This window comes from Seriola aureovittata, chromosome 8 (assembly GCF_021018895.1).
Source record: "Seriola aureovittata isolate HTS-2021-v1 ecotype China chromosome 8, ASM2101889v1, whole genome shotgun sequence".
NCBI lineage: Eukaryota > Metazoa > Chordata > Actinopteri > Carangiformes > Carangidae > Seriola > Seriola aureovittata.
The window spans coordinates 15423017-15440002 of NC_079371.1; the positions used below are offsets into that span (position 1 = coordinate 15423017).

Consider the following 16986-nt stretch of genomic DNA (forward strand, 5'->3'; position numbering starts at 1 on the left):
TTAGATTAATGTGGAAACATATTCATAAATAACATCGTGATGATGAGTTTAGTTAGCCATAACTGGCTAGAATTGCTGGTTAGAATACTGCATGTTGCTCACACTGAAGTTGAGGCTATCCATTAGAGACTTCTTGTTGAGGCTTCCTTAGGCTGCGAACATATCAAAGGCATTGTTGTAGGGTCAACCCATTGCATTACCTTAGTGCAAAACTATGAACAAACACACAATACAAGCAAATTAATATCCACTGTAAAATGGAACCAAAACAGTAAAAAGGCGACTAGTGGTAAAAAACCTATCACAAAAATATAATATATAGCTGCCTACCTCAAGGGACTCCTCTGAGTGACTAAATGCTTCAGCAAAGTCAGAAGGACTTTTCTTCAGAGTCTGGTCAGCAGGAAGTGTGTTGTCATTGTATGAAGTCACAAACTTAAAGTCACTGGTTCTAGAACCTGTTGTCAGGTACGCGTCATAATTGTAAGTGCTGCGTAAAGTTCCTGTGCCGTCAACATCTGCGTAATTAGGAGGCAGATAAGCGCTGGGGATGGCGACTGCTCCGTCAAACAACAGTCTGGGCTTTCTCCTGCGACAAAACCTCACACCCAGAATGATGATGATGAAAGTCAGAAAAAAGGTGGACACAGACACCAGAGCGATGATCAGGTAAGAGGTCAGTTTGGAATTCTTCTCATCATAAGAAATATCCTTCAGTTCTGGCACCTCAGCCAAGTTATCAGAAATAAGTAAATACATGGAACAGGTGGCAGAGAGAGAGGGCTGTCCGTTATCTTTCACTGCCACAATAAGGTTCTGTTTCATGCTGTCAGATTCAGAAATGTCCCGCTGTGTCCTGATCTCTCCGCTGTGGAGACCAATAGTGAAAAGTCCCGGATCAGTGGATTTCACTATATGATAGGACAGCCAGGCGTTCTGTCCGGAGTCTGCGTCCACCGCTATCACTTTGGACACCAGGGAGCCTCCGTGTGCAGCTTTGGGGACCAGCTCGGTCATGAAGGAGTTGCCCTCCGGGGCGGGGTACAGTATCTGAGGAGAGTTGTCGTTCACATCTGATATGAAGACACTGACGGTCACGTTGCTGCTGAGCGGAGGAGAACCGTTGTCTCTGGCCATCACGTGGACTTTAAAGCTCCTGAACTGTTCATAATCAAACGACCTCACAGCGTGGATCACCCCCGTGTCTCCGTTAACAGACAGATAGGAGGACACCGGGGCACCGTTCACCTCACCAGCTAACAGAGAATAAATCACTGTACCGTTTTGTCTCCAGTCGGGGTCTCGAGCAGTAACGGAACATAAAGTGGAGCCAGGTTTGTTATTTTCAATCACATATGCGCTGTACGACTGTTCCTCAAACACAGGTGGGTTGTCGTTGATGTCAGCTACAGATAACCCAACAGTTTTAGAGGAGGACAGAGGTGGAAAGCCCTCGTCAGTGGCAGTGATTGTAATGTTGTAATCAGACACTAGTTCACGGTCCAGTTGTCCTGTGGTCACCAGAGAATAATAGTTTTTAATAGAAGGAACCAACTTAAAAGGGACATTCTGCTGAATGGAGCAGCGGACCTGTCTGTTATTCTCTGAGTCTCTGTCCTGCACGTTAATGATGCCCACCTCTTTACCGAGAGGGGTGTCTTCCGGTATGGGATTTGTCAATGACTTAATGAACGTAATAGGGGCGTTGTCATTGACATCTGTGACGTCAATTATTAACGTACAGGATGACACTAATCCAAGACCATCCTTAGCTGTAATTTGCATTTCATAGGTCGACAACTCCTCATAATCGATTGATCCACTTACTTTTACGTCACCAGTTGTCTGATCAAGAGAAAACACGTTATTGCTCTCATCAGAAATGTGATCAAACTCATAAGTCACATCTCCATTCACTCCCTCATCTGCATCACTTGCGCTCACTGTGACCACTACAGTGTCTAAAGGAGAGTTTTCAGGCAGACTGGCTTTATAAACGCTCTGACTAAACACTGGGGCGTTATCATTAGCATCCAGCACAGTGACATGAATGACTGCAGTACCTGATCTTTGCGGTGTGCCTCCGTCTGTTGCCACAAGCACAATCGCTAGTTCCTGCTGTTGTTCTCTATCCAGCTCCTTCTCTAAAACTAACTCACTGTATTTTCCTCCTCCGCTTTTTGCAACAACATTCAATCTGAAGTTCTCGTTTGCCTCGATGCTATAGGCCTGGATGGTGTTTTGACCGACATCTGCATCGTGGGCCTCATCTAAACGATAACGACTTCCTTTGGTTGCCGATTCCCTAATATCAAATTTTATTGTATTCTTTTTAAACTGCGGTGAATTATCGTTGACATCCTGAACTTGAATATTAATGCGATGTAGCTCTAAAGGGTTCTCTAAAACAAGCTCCTGCTTCAAAAGGCATGATGCCTTTTTGCCACAAAGCCCCTCTCTGTCAATCCTATCAGCGACAATGATGTCTCCGGTACTCAGATTAATATCACAATAACGTTTGCTGTTCCCGTCTGCATCAATGCGAGCCTTTCGAGCAGACAGTTTGCCCACCTCAAGTCCTATGTCTTTTGCTATATTTCCAACAATCGAGCCGTGTTTCATCTCCTCTGAAAAAGAATAAGTCACATCTCCAGTGACGGTTCGCAACGATATAAGCAATACTCCCAAGAAGGTAACCAGACGGAGCGCTGAAAACGCTTTGTGTCCCATTTTCTTGGAAGACCAGTGCCAAATCTTCCACAACCAAGACTTGGAAAGTAAAAATGACCAGCCAACCTTAATCCTCTTCAGACAATAGGTGCAGACCGATTATACATGTTGCGACTTTGCTGCTGCCAACGACGAACAATCTGTCGTGGTTTGAAAATGTACTATCGTGGGGGATAACCTGCTTTAGAAGTATCAAGAAAAGCTAGTGGACAGCGACACTGTGAGCAAAGTGTAGGTATTACAAAATATTTAAATAACTGAGTGCTCTGATGAGAAAAGATGAAACAGTAAAAACAAAGTCCAGGCTGCATGATTCTGTCATAAATAAAAGACCAATACCAAATGAAGATGACCGTCTTTTGTTGTAAACTCTAGTGTCCATTTAACTACTTAAAGTTGGTTTTATTGCAAATCAATGAAGAGAGAGGGAGTCTGTAGGGTTGGGTTAGGTTCAGCACCATGCATAGATACTGTTGTACAATGTAAGACGCACCATGGACCAGGACCCGTAGACCATTTATCACCAGATACAACGGACGTACCAAACAAATACAAAATAAACTAATACATACGAAAAAGTGCTCCTCTGAACATTATACAACAATGCGTGTGTTGAAAACCATTTCTATAGGCTACCATGTTTTTAAAAAAAAAAATTACTACGCAAAAGAGACTACATTTCGTGAAAATATGAGTAGTATGGAATTGAATTCATGAAAAAATGTTGGTTTAACCACATAGCCCAAATCATTTTATATCGTTTACTTTCATTTTCTCCTACACCTCAGAGCAAGGGTAATGGAAAATGTCTTCACGCCAATCACTGGTCTGTAGTAAAAGTTAACGGCACTGACTAAACCTCATTTGGTTTAATGCTATTCACCACTTACTATAGCCAACCACAGAGGGAAGCTTTAATGTCAGTTCAATCCGGTAATTATACATGTGAAACAATTCTGATAGACCGAGTTACGTTCAAATGTAATGTTTAATGAAAATGCAGGAAGCAGTGTGACGGTCATACACTGTATTTGGAATCCGATTTCTTCTGCATCAGACAATGCAGCTTTTAGACAAGATTATGCAGACTTCAACCAAAAATCATGCAATGTGATGATGAAATAGCGGTATATCCCAGGAAAGGCCTTCACAAAAAAATTCTCAAAAACCAAATATTTTACTTTAGATCTTTAAGATATTTTCAATGCTGGATGTCTTTCTAGGTAAGCATGTTTCATTGTTTGATAGGGCAAATGACTAAATATTCTGATGGGCAATCATATGACATGTTTTCAAGACGTGTTTATGTGCCTACCTCCAGGGGCTCCAAAGAATCTTGAAATGCATCAGCAAAGTCTGATGGACATTTCTTCAGAGTCTGGTCAGCAGGAAGTGTGTTGTCATTGTAAGATGTCACGAACTTAAAGTCACTGGTTTTAGAACCTGTTGTCAGGTACGCGTCATAATTGTAAGTGCTGCGTAAAGTTCCTGTGCCGTCAACATCTGCGTAATTAGGAGGCAGATAAGCGCTGGGGATGGCGACTGCTCCGTCAAACAACAGTCTGGGCTTCCTCCTGCGACAAAATCTCACCCCCAGGATGATGATGATGAAAGTCAGAAAAAAGGTGGACACAGACACCAGAGCGATGATCAGGTAAGAAGTCAGTTTGGAATTCATCTCATCATAAGAAATATCCTTCAGTTCTGGCACCTCAGCCAAGTTATCAGAAATAAGTAAATACATGGAACAGGTGGCAGAGAGAGAGGGCTGTCCGTTATCTTTCACTGCCACAATAAGGTTCTGTTTCATGCTGTCAGATTCAGAAATGTCCCGCTGTGTCCTGATCTCTCCGCTGTGGAGACCAATTGTGAAAAGTCCCGGATCAGTGGATTTCACTATATGATAGGACAGCCAGGCGTTCTGTCCGGAGTCCGCGTCCACCGCTATCACTTTGGACACCAGAGAGCCTCCGTGTGCAGCTTTGGGGACCAGCTCGGTCATGAAGGAGTTGCCCTCCGGGGCGGGGTATAGTATCTGAGGAGAGTTGTCGTTCACATCTGATATGAAGACACTGACGGTCACGTTACTGCTGAACGGAGGAGAACCGTTGTCTCTGGCCATCACGTGGACTTTAAAGTTCCGGAACTGTTCATAATCAAACGACCTCACAGCGTGGATCACCCCCGTGTCTCCGTTAACAGACAGATAGGAGGACACCGGGGCACCGTTCACCTCACCAGCTAACAGAGAATAAATCACTGTTCCGTTTTGTCTCCAGTCGGGGTCTCGAGCAGTAACGGAACATAAAGTGGAGCCAGGTTTGTTATTTTCAGTCACATATGCGCTGTACGACTGTTCCTCAAACACAGGTGGGTTGTCGTTGATGTCAGCTACAGATAACTCAACAGTTTTAGAGGAGGACAGAGGTGGAGAGCCCTCGTCAGTGGCAGTGATTGTAATGTTGTAATCAGACACTAGTTCACGGTCCAGTTGTCCTGTGGTCACCAGAGAATAATAGTTTTTAATAGAAGGAACCAACTTAAAAGGGACATTCTGCTGAATGGAGCAGCGGACCTGTCTGTTATTCTCTGAGTCTCTGTCCTGCACGTTAATGATGCCCACCTCTGTACCAGGTGACACGTTCTCAGGTATGGGATTAGACATGGATTTTAAATATATTACAGGGGCGTTATCATTCACATCAGTGAGGTCTATGTAAACCTTAGCATAGGAACTTAGTCCCAGCCCATCTTTTGCCATGACTGGCAGTTCAAATGAATTTTTCTTCTCAAAGTCCGAGGCGCCAATCACTCTGATTTCTCCCGTTTTACTGTCAATAGAAAAAAGCTTTTCATCCGTCTCTGAAACGTGACCAAAGTCGTATGTTACGTCACCATTTACCCCATCATCTGCATCAGTAGCACTTACTGTAACCACTACGGTATCAAGAGGAGAGTTTTCAGGCAGACTGGCTTTATAAACGGCCTGGCCAAACACTGGGGCGTTATCATTAGCATCCAGCACTGTGACATGTATCATCACAGTACCTGATTTCTGTGGTGTACCACCATCAAAGGCTGTTAGAGGCAATTCAATCTCTTGTCGTCTCTCTCGATCAAGTTTATTCTCTAGAATCAGTTCAACTTTGTTGGCATCAGTCATAAGAATAAAATTGTCATTCTTTTCTAGGATGTATCCCTGAACAGAATTTTGACCAATGTCCGCGTCATGTGCTCCCTCTATTAAGAAACGAGTGCCCTTTTCTGCGGATTCACTTATTTCCATTCGGATTAGATCCCTTTTAAATTGCGGAGAGTTGTCATTTATATCTTGGATATGGAAATTTATACGATGCAATTCCAATGGATTCTCGAGTACAAGATCTTGGATTAAAATGCAGGATGGTTTATTGCTACAAAGACTCTCTCTGTCAAGCCGCTCAGCAACACTCAGGTCTCCGGTTTTCACATTCATAACACAAAATCGTTCGTTATTCCCCTCGGAATCAATGCGGGCCTTGCGAGTTGACAGGGTAGTTATATCCAGACCGAGATCTTTGGCTATATTTCCAATGACCGTTCCTGGTTTCAGCTCTTCTGGCATAGGATAGCTCACTTCGGCACATACGGACTGCAGCGCAAGTACACAGATGACAGAGCGAGTAACCAGGCCAAGCTTTGGAAATCCTTTGTGTTCCATTGTTCAAAATGATAAATATCCGCAGCAAAGAAAAAACATTAAAAATGTACTTATTTCAACTGGTGAATCCGTTTGAGGTGGACTAAATCAGACAAATTCGAAGAGAGAATTCAAAACCACGACTCCCACAATTCATTCCACAGCCGCGACATAACTGGAAACACAAAGCTTAGGAACAATGGGTGGAGACGTTACGTTACACGGCACTGCAATTTTTCCTAGTAAACTAGTACACAGCGACACAGTGTGTTGATTCAAGATAAAGCAAGTGATACATGATAGGCATGTGGTTGAAACCGCAGTGGTGTGATATAGACATGTCCACTATAAGCACAGAAAGCACAATGTCACAATTTAACAGATTAAAGGGAAGATATGTCATTAAACCAAATAACTGGAAGTCGCCGCGATTATTTCAAGGTTTAAATTTTCTGTAGCCAAGCATAAACAGTAGGTTTTCTAAAAGTCATAACAGTAAAAGCTGTAGTAAGTGCGTGGTATTGACACATACAAATATTGAATAAAAAAGCCAATCAACAAACCTTTTCAGATTAACTTGCAAAATTATAATGTTTCCTTTTTTGTTTGTCGTTTTTCTTTTTCATTACGTTTTATTGGTACATGCATCTTAAAACTAAACTAGTATACCAGTAGAAAACTGTACAGCCATGCCTCTCAACTGCCTTCCGTTTACCACACTGCCAGCAGCATGTTCAGCACCATGGACAGAGCCTATCGCATTCATCTGGAAAACCTCAAACGTCCGCTACCAAAAAACATTTCAGAGGAACGGTCATGTTTGATTTCCCAAAAAAAAAAAATGAGGAAGTTATTTCTTAATCATTGAGCTACCAACTTTTTTTTTTTATCAATGGCATCTTAAAATAAAGAAAATAAAAAATAAAATACTAATTAGCCTACCTTACTGCTCTGGTGGCAGCACTCGGCTCCCAACAACAAAAATACAGGCGTTGCCTCAGTTGATGAGAAAACGTTATTAAACTAGGAATAACCCAATACACCAACTGTGAGGTGAACTGATGAGACACATCAATATGGCTGGATCCAATTTCACACAGCCGTAGAGAGGAGAAACGGCGTACTTGTCTGATAGTAATCATTATCACCAGAAAGCACAACTGCCAATGTTTAAAACACTTGATCAAGATAAAATGTAGTAACTGACTGGAAATGAGTCGTAGCGCGGCTGCATTGCGTTGACTATTGCCAGGTCTGTACAGGGTCTTATACATCACATATGATCATTGCTGCAATTCCACAATTTATAACTGTCAACATTGAAGTATTATTTAATGCAATGATCTAAAGCTACTTTTAAGGGATAACAGATGGGTATGTAATATAGAAAAGGGAGGGAGTGTTAAAGAAGTAGCTATATTTTGAACTAATAACCTTTTGCCATTACTTCACTAAAATGACTGCCTCATAATTAACTGTGGCTTTACATTTTTACCCAACTAATTTAAATGTTTAGATGAGTAAAACACGAGGAACACCAAAATATATAATGCAACCTTTACTTCACCACAATCAACACGCCCCAACATTGCTAGAGATGAATCAAGGGCTTTCTAAAAGGTAGCCTATATCAACAAATCAAAACCATGTTTTACACATGCATTATGTAAGCAAATACGATAAACAAAAAGAATACTTAGTTGATGTTTATATGACCATCTCCAAAAAACTGTTCGATTTCAAAAGAGGAATGAAGTAAACATTTCACGGTTTTTCTTTCTGGTATGGAGAACCATCGACAGTGCCACATCATGAATGGACTGCAAGAATATGTTCCATAATCTTGTAATGATAATTTTCTGAATGTTGTCAGAGGAGTATTTGTATCCTATATGACAGTAAAAGACAAAGTAAGTATACTATGCTAACAACAAAACGCAGAGCAATATGTTGAAGCAAAGCGTCAGAATCATTATTTCATGTTGTCAATGCTCACTATATGCAAGTCCAAGCTCTTCCTATAATATTAGAGGATAGTTGCTTGTACTCAATTTACAGTAGGAATCTTGATCACGATAACTGCTGATAGAAAGAAAATAAGATATCATTATATTAATTTATAGCAAAGAATATAAGGGTTAAAGGCGTTTGTTAATAGGATACATCAAAAATTAGGTATACCCTATATTCCTATTTTAAAATCATGGGTGAAGTAAATCCTCAATAAAGTGTGTGGAATACTGAGCCTTTAACTATGGAGTCCTTACCTGGGAAGAATCGTCAGACTCGCCAAAATCTTCGAGGAAGTCTGTTGGGCTTTTCTTCAGAGTCTGGTCAGCAGGCAATGTGTTGTCATTGTAAGAGGTCACGAACTTAAAATCACTGGTTCTAGAACCTGTTGTCAGGTAGGCGTCATAATTGTAAGTGCTGCGAAAAGTCCCTGTGCCGTCAACATCTGCGTAATTAGGAGGCAGATAAGCGCTGGGGATGGCAACTGCTCCGTCAAACAACAGTCTGGGCTTTCTCCTGCGACAAAACCTCACACCCAGAATGATAATGATGAAAGTCAGGAAAAAGGTGGACACAGACACCAGAGCGATGATGAGGTAAGAAGTCAGTTTGGAATTCCTCTCATCATAAGAAATATCCTTCAGTTCTGGCACCTCAGCCAAGTTATCAGAAATAAGTAAATACATGGAACAGGTGGCAGAGAGAGAGGGCTGTCCATTATCTTTCACTGCCACAATAAGGTTCTGTTTCATGCTGTCAGATTCAGAAATGTCCCGCTGTGTCTTGATCTCTCCGCTGTGGAGACCAATAGTGAAAAGTCCCGGATCAGTGGATTTCACTATATGATAGGACAGCCAAGCGTTCTGTCCGGAGTCTGCGTCCACCGCTATCACTTTGGACACCAGAGAGCCTCCGTGTGCAGCTTTGGGGACCAGCTCGGTCATGAGGGAGTTGCCCTCCGGGGCGGGGTACAGTATCTGAGGAGAGTTGTCGTTCACATCTGATATGAAGATACTGACGGTCACGTTGCTGCTGAGCGGAGGAGAACCGTTGTCTCTGGCCATCACATGGACTTTAAAGCTCCTGAACTGTTCATAATCAAACGACCTCACAGCGTGGATCACCCCCGTGTCTCCGTTCACAGACAGATAGGAGGACACCGGGGCACCGTTCACCTCACCAGCTAACAGAGAATAAATCACTGTACCGTTTTGTCTCCAGTCGGGGTCTCGAGCAGTAACGGAACATAAAGTGGAGCCAGGTTTGTTATTTTCAGTCACATATGCGCTGTACGACTGTTCCTCAAACACAGGTGGGTTGTCGTTGATGTCAGCTACAGATAACTCAACAGTTTTAGAGGAGGACAGAGGTGGAGAGCCTTCGTCAGTGGCAGTGATTGTAATGTTGTAATCTGACACTAGTTCACGGTCCAGTTGTCCTGTGGTCACCAGAGAATAATAGTTTTTAATAGAAGGAACCAACTTTAAAGGGACATTTTGCTGAATGGAGCAGCGGACCTGTCCGTTTGTCTCAGAGTCTCTGTCCTGCACGTTAATGATGCCCACCTCTGTACCAGGTGACACATTCTCAGGTATGGGGTTCACCAGGGATTTCAAATATATCACTGGAGCGTTGTCATTAACATCAGTAATATCAATCATGACTTTGGAATCAGACGAAAGTCCATAACCGTCTTTGGCATCGATGCGCATTTCATATTTAGAATTACTCTCGAAATCAAGTGGTCCTATGACTTTTATTTCTCCAGTTTTACTGCTCAGTGAGAAAACTTTTTTAGCTCTTTCTGAAATACGACTAAATTCATAAGTCACCTCCCCATTGATTCCCTCATCTGCATCACTGGCACTTACAGTAATAGCAACCGTGTCAAGGGCAGCGTTTTCAGGCAGACTGGCTTTGTAAAAGGCCTGGTCAAACACCGGCGCGTTATCATTGGCATCCAGCACAGTCACGTGTATATTGGCAGTTCCTGATCTTTGTGGATTGCCGCCATCAACCGCAATCAGCATGAAATTTAAATCGTGCTCTTTCTCACGGTCTAGTTCTTTGTCCAACACCAACTCCACGCTCTTAGATCCATCGGTATCTTCTCGAACAGACAAAACAAAATGTTCATTTTTTTGTAAAATGTATTGTTTAACGGTATTTTGCCCGATGTCCGCATCATGTGCTTCGTTGACACGATACCGAGCTCTTTTGACGGCAGATTCTCTTATTTCCAATTTAACTATATCCTTTGGAAAAACGGGTGAATTGTCATTTACATCCTGGAGGAGCAGTGAAATGCGATGCAGCTCCAAAGGGCTCTCTAGGACTAATTCGAATTTAAGCATACACGAAACCTTCTCCCCACACAACTCCTCTCTGTCAATATTTTCCCTGATGACAAAATCCCCCGTTTTTAGATCAATAGCGCAATAATTCTGGTAGCTTTCCTCGGTATCAATACGGGATTTACGAGTCAACAGTTTCCCTACTTCCAGCCCGAGGTCCTTGGCAATATTTCCAACAATGGATCCGGGCCTCATCTCCTCTGGAACAGAATAGCTCAGGTCTGCGGTGGTAATGTGCATAAAAAGAGCAAAGCCACAGACAAAACTGAACGATTGTCCTCTGTGGTCCATCATTTTCCCTACAGAAAATATAAACACGAAAATATTTCTTGTCTGTAATACCGTAATGATAAAATTAAGAAACGTCGCTCACCCAACAATGACAGGTCGGTTTTGAATGCTTGGATTATTCCTGTTGCAGTAGGTGGAGATATTAACGCCCTCACATCTGCAAGTCAGCAGCGACTCCCTGAGTTTAATTGAGATATTACAATTAAAGAAGATCTAGTCTAACATACAATTCCGCAGTTGCTGCTACGGTCAATATGGATACGCTATATTTCAAGTGAAAGTTTTTATTTGGATGTGTGGAGCCAGGTTAAATAGGCGCAAACAGCCAAAAAAACATTCAGCACCATGGACAGCGTTTGTACGGCAAGAGGTAAATGCAAAGTTTCCCCTCAATTAACATTTCCGTCTTCATAGTATCAATAACACATACTGACCACCTAAAAGAAAAAATAATTATGTTTCAAGTTCCATGGTATGTATTACGTTATTATAAACTAGTGATGGAAAAACGTGTTTCAATTTCAAATATAGGGAGGTCTACAAAAAATTTTGAACTTATTTTCACATTTATGTAATGTAGAATGGAAGGTTATTTTATTTTCACTGTGAGTCATTGTTTCATTAACAACAGATACATAAAAGTATAATATCCAATAGCAAACTGTGTGGTAGATAGGCAATGTCTGAGGGCCTGATGAACGCTCTATATTCTATAGGCCTATATAAAACAAACTGTTTAATTTTCATCAATTAAGAAAATCAAAAAGGCTATATTATCAATGATGGCAATCAAAACAGTATTTCAAGCCGTCGCTTGAAATGCATTAAAATATATGGGTCAACGTTCTATTTGTCGCTTAAGCACACATGTGAGAAGTAGTAGGCAATGTATAAAAAAATGAAACTTTGATTACTGCTGTTTTGAACTGTATGAAAGGAACAGATTTCCATTCATTCAAAAAGCTTATGGTCCAGATATTGTGAAGAAACTGTATTAAGGCAGAGCCAAGAAAAAAATTAAGTTCTAATATATTTCGAAAGAGAGTTATGAATATAGTCTTTTATGCCAAAAAATAACTTCATACATAAGCGTCACATGAAAAATAATTGATAATGGCAAAAATGATCTACTCATTTATTTAGTTGCAAAGTTACTTGAACTGCATGACGATGACACTGGCTGGTCACAATAAACGTTGAATGTTATATACAAAAGTGTATATGGCCTACCTCTGGAGACTCATCTGACGGGCCAAACACGTCAACAAAGTCTGTTGGGCTTTTCTTCAGAGTCTGGTCAGCAGGCAGTGTGTTGTCATCGTAAGATGTCACGAACTTAAAGTCACTGGTTCTAGAACCTGTTGTCAGGTACGCGTCATAATTGTAAGTGCTGCGTAAAGTTCCTGTGCCGTCAACATCTGCGTAATTAGGAGGCAGATAAGCGCTGGGGATGGCGACTGCTCCGTCAAACAACAGTCTGGGCTTTCTCCTGCGACAAAACCTCACACCCAGGATGATGATGATGAAAGTCAGAAAAAAGGTGGACACAGACACCAGAGCGATGATGAGGTAAGAGGTCAGTTTGGAGTTCTTCTCATCATAAGAAATATCCTTCAGTTCTGGCACCTCAGCCAAGTTATCAGAAATAAGTAAATACATGGAACAGGTGGCAGAGAGAGAGGGCTGTCCGTTATCTTTCACTGCCACAACAAGGTTCTGTTTCATGCTGTCAGATTCAGAAATGTCCCGCTGTGTCCTGATCTCTCCGCTGTGGAGACCAATAGTGAAAAGTCCCGGATCAGTGGATTTCACTATATGATAAGACAGCCAGGCGTTCTGTCCGGAGTCCGCGTCCACCGCTATCACTTTGGACACCAGAGAGCCTCCGTGTGCAGCTTTGGGGACCAGCTCGGTCATGAAGGAGTTGCCCTCCGGGGCGGGGTACAGTATCTGAGGAGAGTTGTCGTTCACATCTGATATGAAGACATTCACGGTCACGTTGCTGCTGAGCGGAGGAGAACCGTTGTCTCTGGCCATCACGTGGACTTTAAAGCTTCTGAACTGTTCATAATCAAACGACCTCACAGCGTGGATCACCCCCGTGTCTCCGTTAACAGACAGATAGGAGGACACCGGGGCACCGTTCACCTCACCAGCTAACAGAGAGTAAATCACTGTACCGTTTTGTCTCCAGTCGGGGTCTCGAGCAGTAACGGAACATAAAGTGGAGCCAGGTTTGTTATTTTCAGTCACATATGCGCTGTACGACTGTTCCTCAAACACAGGTGGGTTGTCGTTGATGTCAGCTACAGATAACTCAACAGTTTTAGAGGAGGACAGAGGTGGAGAGCCCTCGTCAGTGGCAGTGATTGTAATGTTGTAATCAGACACTAGTTCACGGTCCAGTTGTCCTGTGGTCACCAGAGAATAATAGTTTTTAATAGAAGGAACCAACGTAAAAGGGACATTCTGCTGAATGGAGCAGCGGACCTGTCTGTTATTCTCTGAGTCTCTGTCCTGCACGTTAATGATGCCCACCTCTGTACCAGGTGACACGTTCTCAGGTATGGGGTTATTAAGAGATTTTAAATTGATTTCAGGAGGGTTGTCATTAACATCGGAGATTTCAATTATCACTTTGGAATCTGAGGTAAGGCCATATCTATCTTTGGCATCTACGCGCATTTCATATATCGACTCTTCCTCGAAATCCAAAGGCCCTATTACTTTTATTTCACCCGTGGTGCGATTTAAAGCAAATACTCTTCTACCGCTCTCTGAAATACGACTTAATTCATAAGTCACCTCACCATTTAGCCCTTCATCTGCATCAGTTGCAGCCACTTTAACCACTACAGTATCTAAAGGAGAGTTTTCAGGGAGAATGCCTTCATATATGGCCTGGCTAAACACTGGAGCGTTATCATTAGCATCCATGACAGTCACATGCACAATAGCAGTACCAGTTCTTTGAGGAGTGCCTCCATCTAGTGCAGTGAGCAGTAATTTCAGTTCATGCTGTTCCTCACGATCTAACTCCTTATTCAACACCAGTTCTGCGAATTTATCCCCATCTGATTTAGACTGAATTTTCAGCACTAAGTAACTGTTTGACTGTAATACATAGCTCTGAACTGAGTTTTGCCCAATATCTAGATCGTGCGCCTCCAAAACACGGAAGCGGGATCCTTTTACAGCCAATTCATTCATTTCTATCTTAATTTCATCTTTAGCAAAAACGGGCGGATTATCATTGATATCATGTATTTGTAGTGAAATGCGGTGCAACTCGAGGGGAGCCTCCAAGATCAACTCAAATTTAAGGATACAAGATGCCTTTTCGCTGCAAAGTGCCTCTCGATCAATTCTTTCAGCTACAATCATATCTCCACTGTGAAGATTTATGTCACAGTACCGTCTACGGTTCAGCTCGTTGTCAATGCGGGCCTTTCGAGCAGACAATTTCCTCACGTCCAGCCCGAGGTCCCTTGCTATATTTCCAATAACAGATCCGGGTTTCATTTCCTCTGGAATAGAATAGCTTACGTCTCCGTTACCGATGTGAAGCAGCAGAAGGAAGAAAGCCGAGCCGTAAAGCAGGCCAGCCGCTGAACATCCATTGTGTGCCATCATGACTCACAAACGGGAAAAACAACTCAAAAATGGTGAACGATGTTTATTATCCCCGTGCGAAATTCTGTGCGGTCCAGTATAACATAATCACACATCAATTGTACTTGCAAACGGCGTATGTGAAGCGAATTGTCGACCGAGGCACACTCAAAGGTACAATTTGACAAGGAGAAGCTCAAACCTACAGTAACAAAGCATGCGAAAGGGGTGGAGGCATATTTCCTCTGCTGGTCAACAGCGACACTGTGAGTTCAATTTCATTTCTGCATTTGAAAGAGCAACACTTAATGCATACAACTGTTTTCTTGTTCGTTTATTGTATGTCGAACCCAATCCAAGCGCAAAACAGAACGAGTCAGAAATAATAAAGCCAATGAATAGTTATTTAAGAATTTTACTATGGATAACACATCTGCATGAAACAAACTATCAGAACAAACGAGTCCAATAAAAAGGTTACACCACCTCTGAAAACAAGTAGTCGATTTGGCAAGGCTTGGTGGCCGACCTGAAAACCACCCATATTAAGGCTGGCCTAAACCATTTAATTTCTGGCTGCATAATTAAAATATTACTCTCTATAAACTCAACATCCCGAAAGAACTCCATAGGCAACGATAGTAATGACAAACTGAATGCACAAAAGTGTTGGAGAGATGAACAGAAGCAGTAATTTTAGAGGGGAGTAAGAAGTGTAAAAGGATAAAGTTGCACAATGAAATTCAACAATCATAAACAATACAAAAGCCAACATTATAAGATAGCAGATATTCAAGGCCTTAGAGGGAATAAATGTTTATAAGAGAGCTAAAATGGACAAAAACTAAAAATGTGCTGTTATGGAATATGTTTATTAATCTTTGGGAGTTCTCATGCTAATGGTTGAGCACACATAACATTCATAAAGGAATGGAATAGCCTTTAAATCGGATAAAGAATTCACTCTTTGTAAGAAAGTGGCATATCATGAAATCAGTCTTAAAAGCGCATGTACGTGGCTCATCTGGATATATCACAGGCAAGGGCACATTTACACCGAGGAAAAAGAGGCAGATCTAATGACCCAACGAGTATTCAAGGTATTTCAAAAGGGGCTGCACTCAGTACTAGATAAAAAGGAATCAGATCTTAAACGTGTCAGTCTGTGTTGTGACTTAGCTTAGCGGAAGAGACCTGAGCAGTACCCTCTTCACTGAGAAGAACACATACTGTAACTAGACTGGCATGTAGTTTTGTTGGAGTATTGGTATCAGTGCTAACTGGCTTGCTCACTAATGTAAATTGGTGAAATCAGTCTCTCTGTCAGGTATGGTTTAATCCTCTTCTTGGATTTTTAATTTTGTAACAATTGTCCTTAATACAATTGTTTCTTCGTCACTTGCTGCAAACATGATTTTCCAAATTACATACTTTTGGTTAATCAGTCTGTAGTTTAAGTTAAATAGTCTCTTCCTCTTTCTCGTTCACTTCAAGTTGACTAGGAGGGAGTAGATTAATCTGTGCACCACCACAGGCGTTCAAGGTAATAAAATAAACTCAAAACGTGTCCTATAGTCACCTGGCCTGTCTAGAATGAAGACCATGCCATTTTTCAACACATAATAGCAACATTATAGTACAAGATGACATGGCTAAGAAATTACATTTTGATATTTTCAAACCTTGATGAGATGGCTTTTCCAAAATATATTTTAAAAATATGATTTTAGATTAACCAGCCATTAATAACTGCCATTACATATTCACAGATCTTAAACATTTTAAAATTCATTATTATAACCTTTTATTATTATTTTATGAGATAAAAATGAAGTTCTGTTATGCGTGATTGCCTCTACCCAAACAGCAAAAAGTAAAAATATTATTTCTCAAGAAGATATTGTAAATATTCCCTGTTTTGTTAAGATGGTACCGAATACTGCTGCTCACATACTATGTATGAAAAATGAATAGCTGAACAAAGGGTATCAAACACTAGGGGTCAATCATAATCAATCTGAAAAAATGAACAGAAAACAATGATCTAAATGGAAAGAGATATCAGTAAGTATCAGTGCATCCTGACAACAGTATGAAACCGCAAACCACTACTCTCTAAAGAACAGGACTCACCACATTAACTTAGCATACCGAATGCACATGCTTGCACTACAGTACTGTCACTGTTCCATCCGCTTAACATTCTGTGTTCTGACAGGTTGAAAAGACAGCTGGACTGTGAATTTGAACAAAACATTTCTAGTAATGAGTGCAAACTTCATAATACAAGGTGCAAATATTATAAAGCAT

At 41.5% G+C, this 16986-nt stretch overlaps 2 protein-coding genes across 12 annotated transcripts in view; both read right to left on the reverse strand.

Moving 5' to 3' along the window:
- Positions 1–16986, reverse strand: part of LOC130173281 (protocadherin gamma-C5-like) — a 281937-nt gene that overhangs the window by 254014 nt on the left and 10937 nt on the right. For 2 of the 11 annotated variants that reach the window (XM_056382418.1, XM_056382394.1), the window contains exon 1: positions 8677–11140. The exons of 5 other annotated variants lie outside the window; for them this stretch is intronic. In XM_056382418.1, the coding sequence (XP_056238393.1) occupies positions 8677–11067 (2391 nt within the window). In that variant the 5' untranslated portion in view covers positions 11068–11140. Of the gene's footprint in view, positions 1–330; positions 2845–8676; positions 11141–12294; positions 14851–16986 lie in introns of those variants that run through there. 4 more of the 11 variants (XM_056382415.1, XM_056382389.1, XM_056382388.1 and 1 more) reach the window with 3 other exon arrangements.
- LOC130173300 (protocadherin gamma-A12-like) lies at positions 4034–6572 on the reverse strand. Its single transcript, XM_056382439.1, has one exon. It carries the CDS (start codon positions 6428–6430, stop codon positions 4034–4036), a length of 2397 nt encoding a protein of 798 aa, XP_056238414.1. The 5' UTR covers positions 6431–6572.

What these genes read in the sequence shown, in the direction of transcription:
- LOC130173300 (XM_056382439.1), bottom strand. Translation starts at nt 6,430, where the DNA reads ATGGAACACAAAGGATTTCCAAAGCTTGGCCTGGTTACTCGCTCTGTC.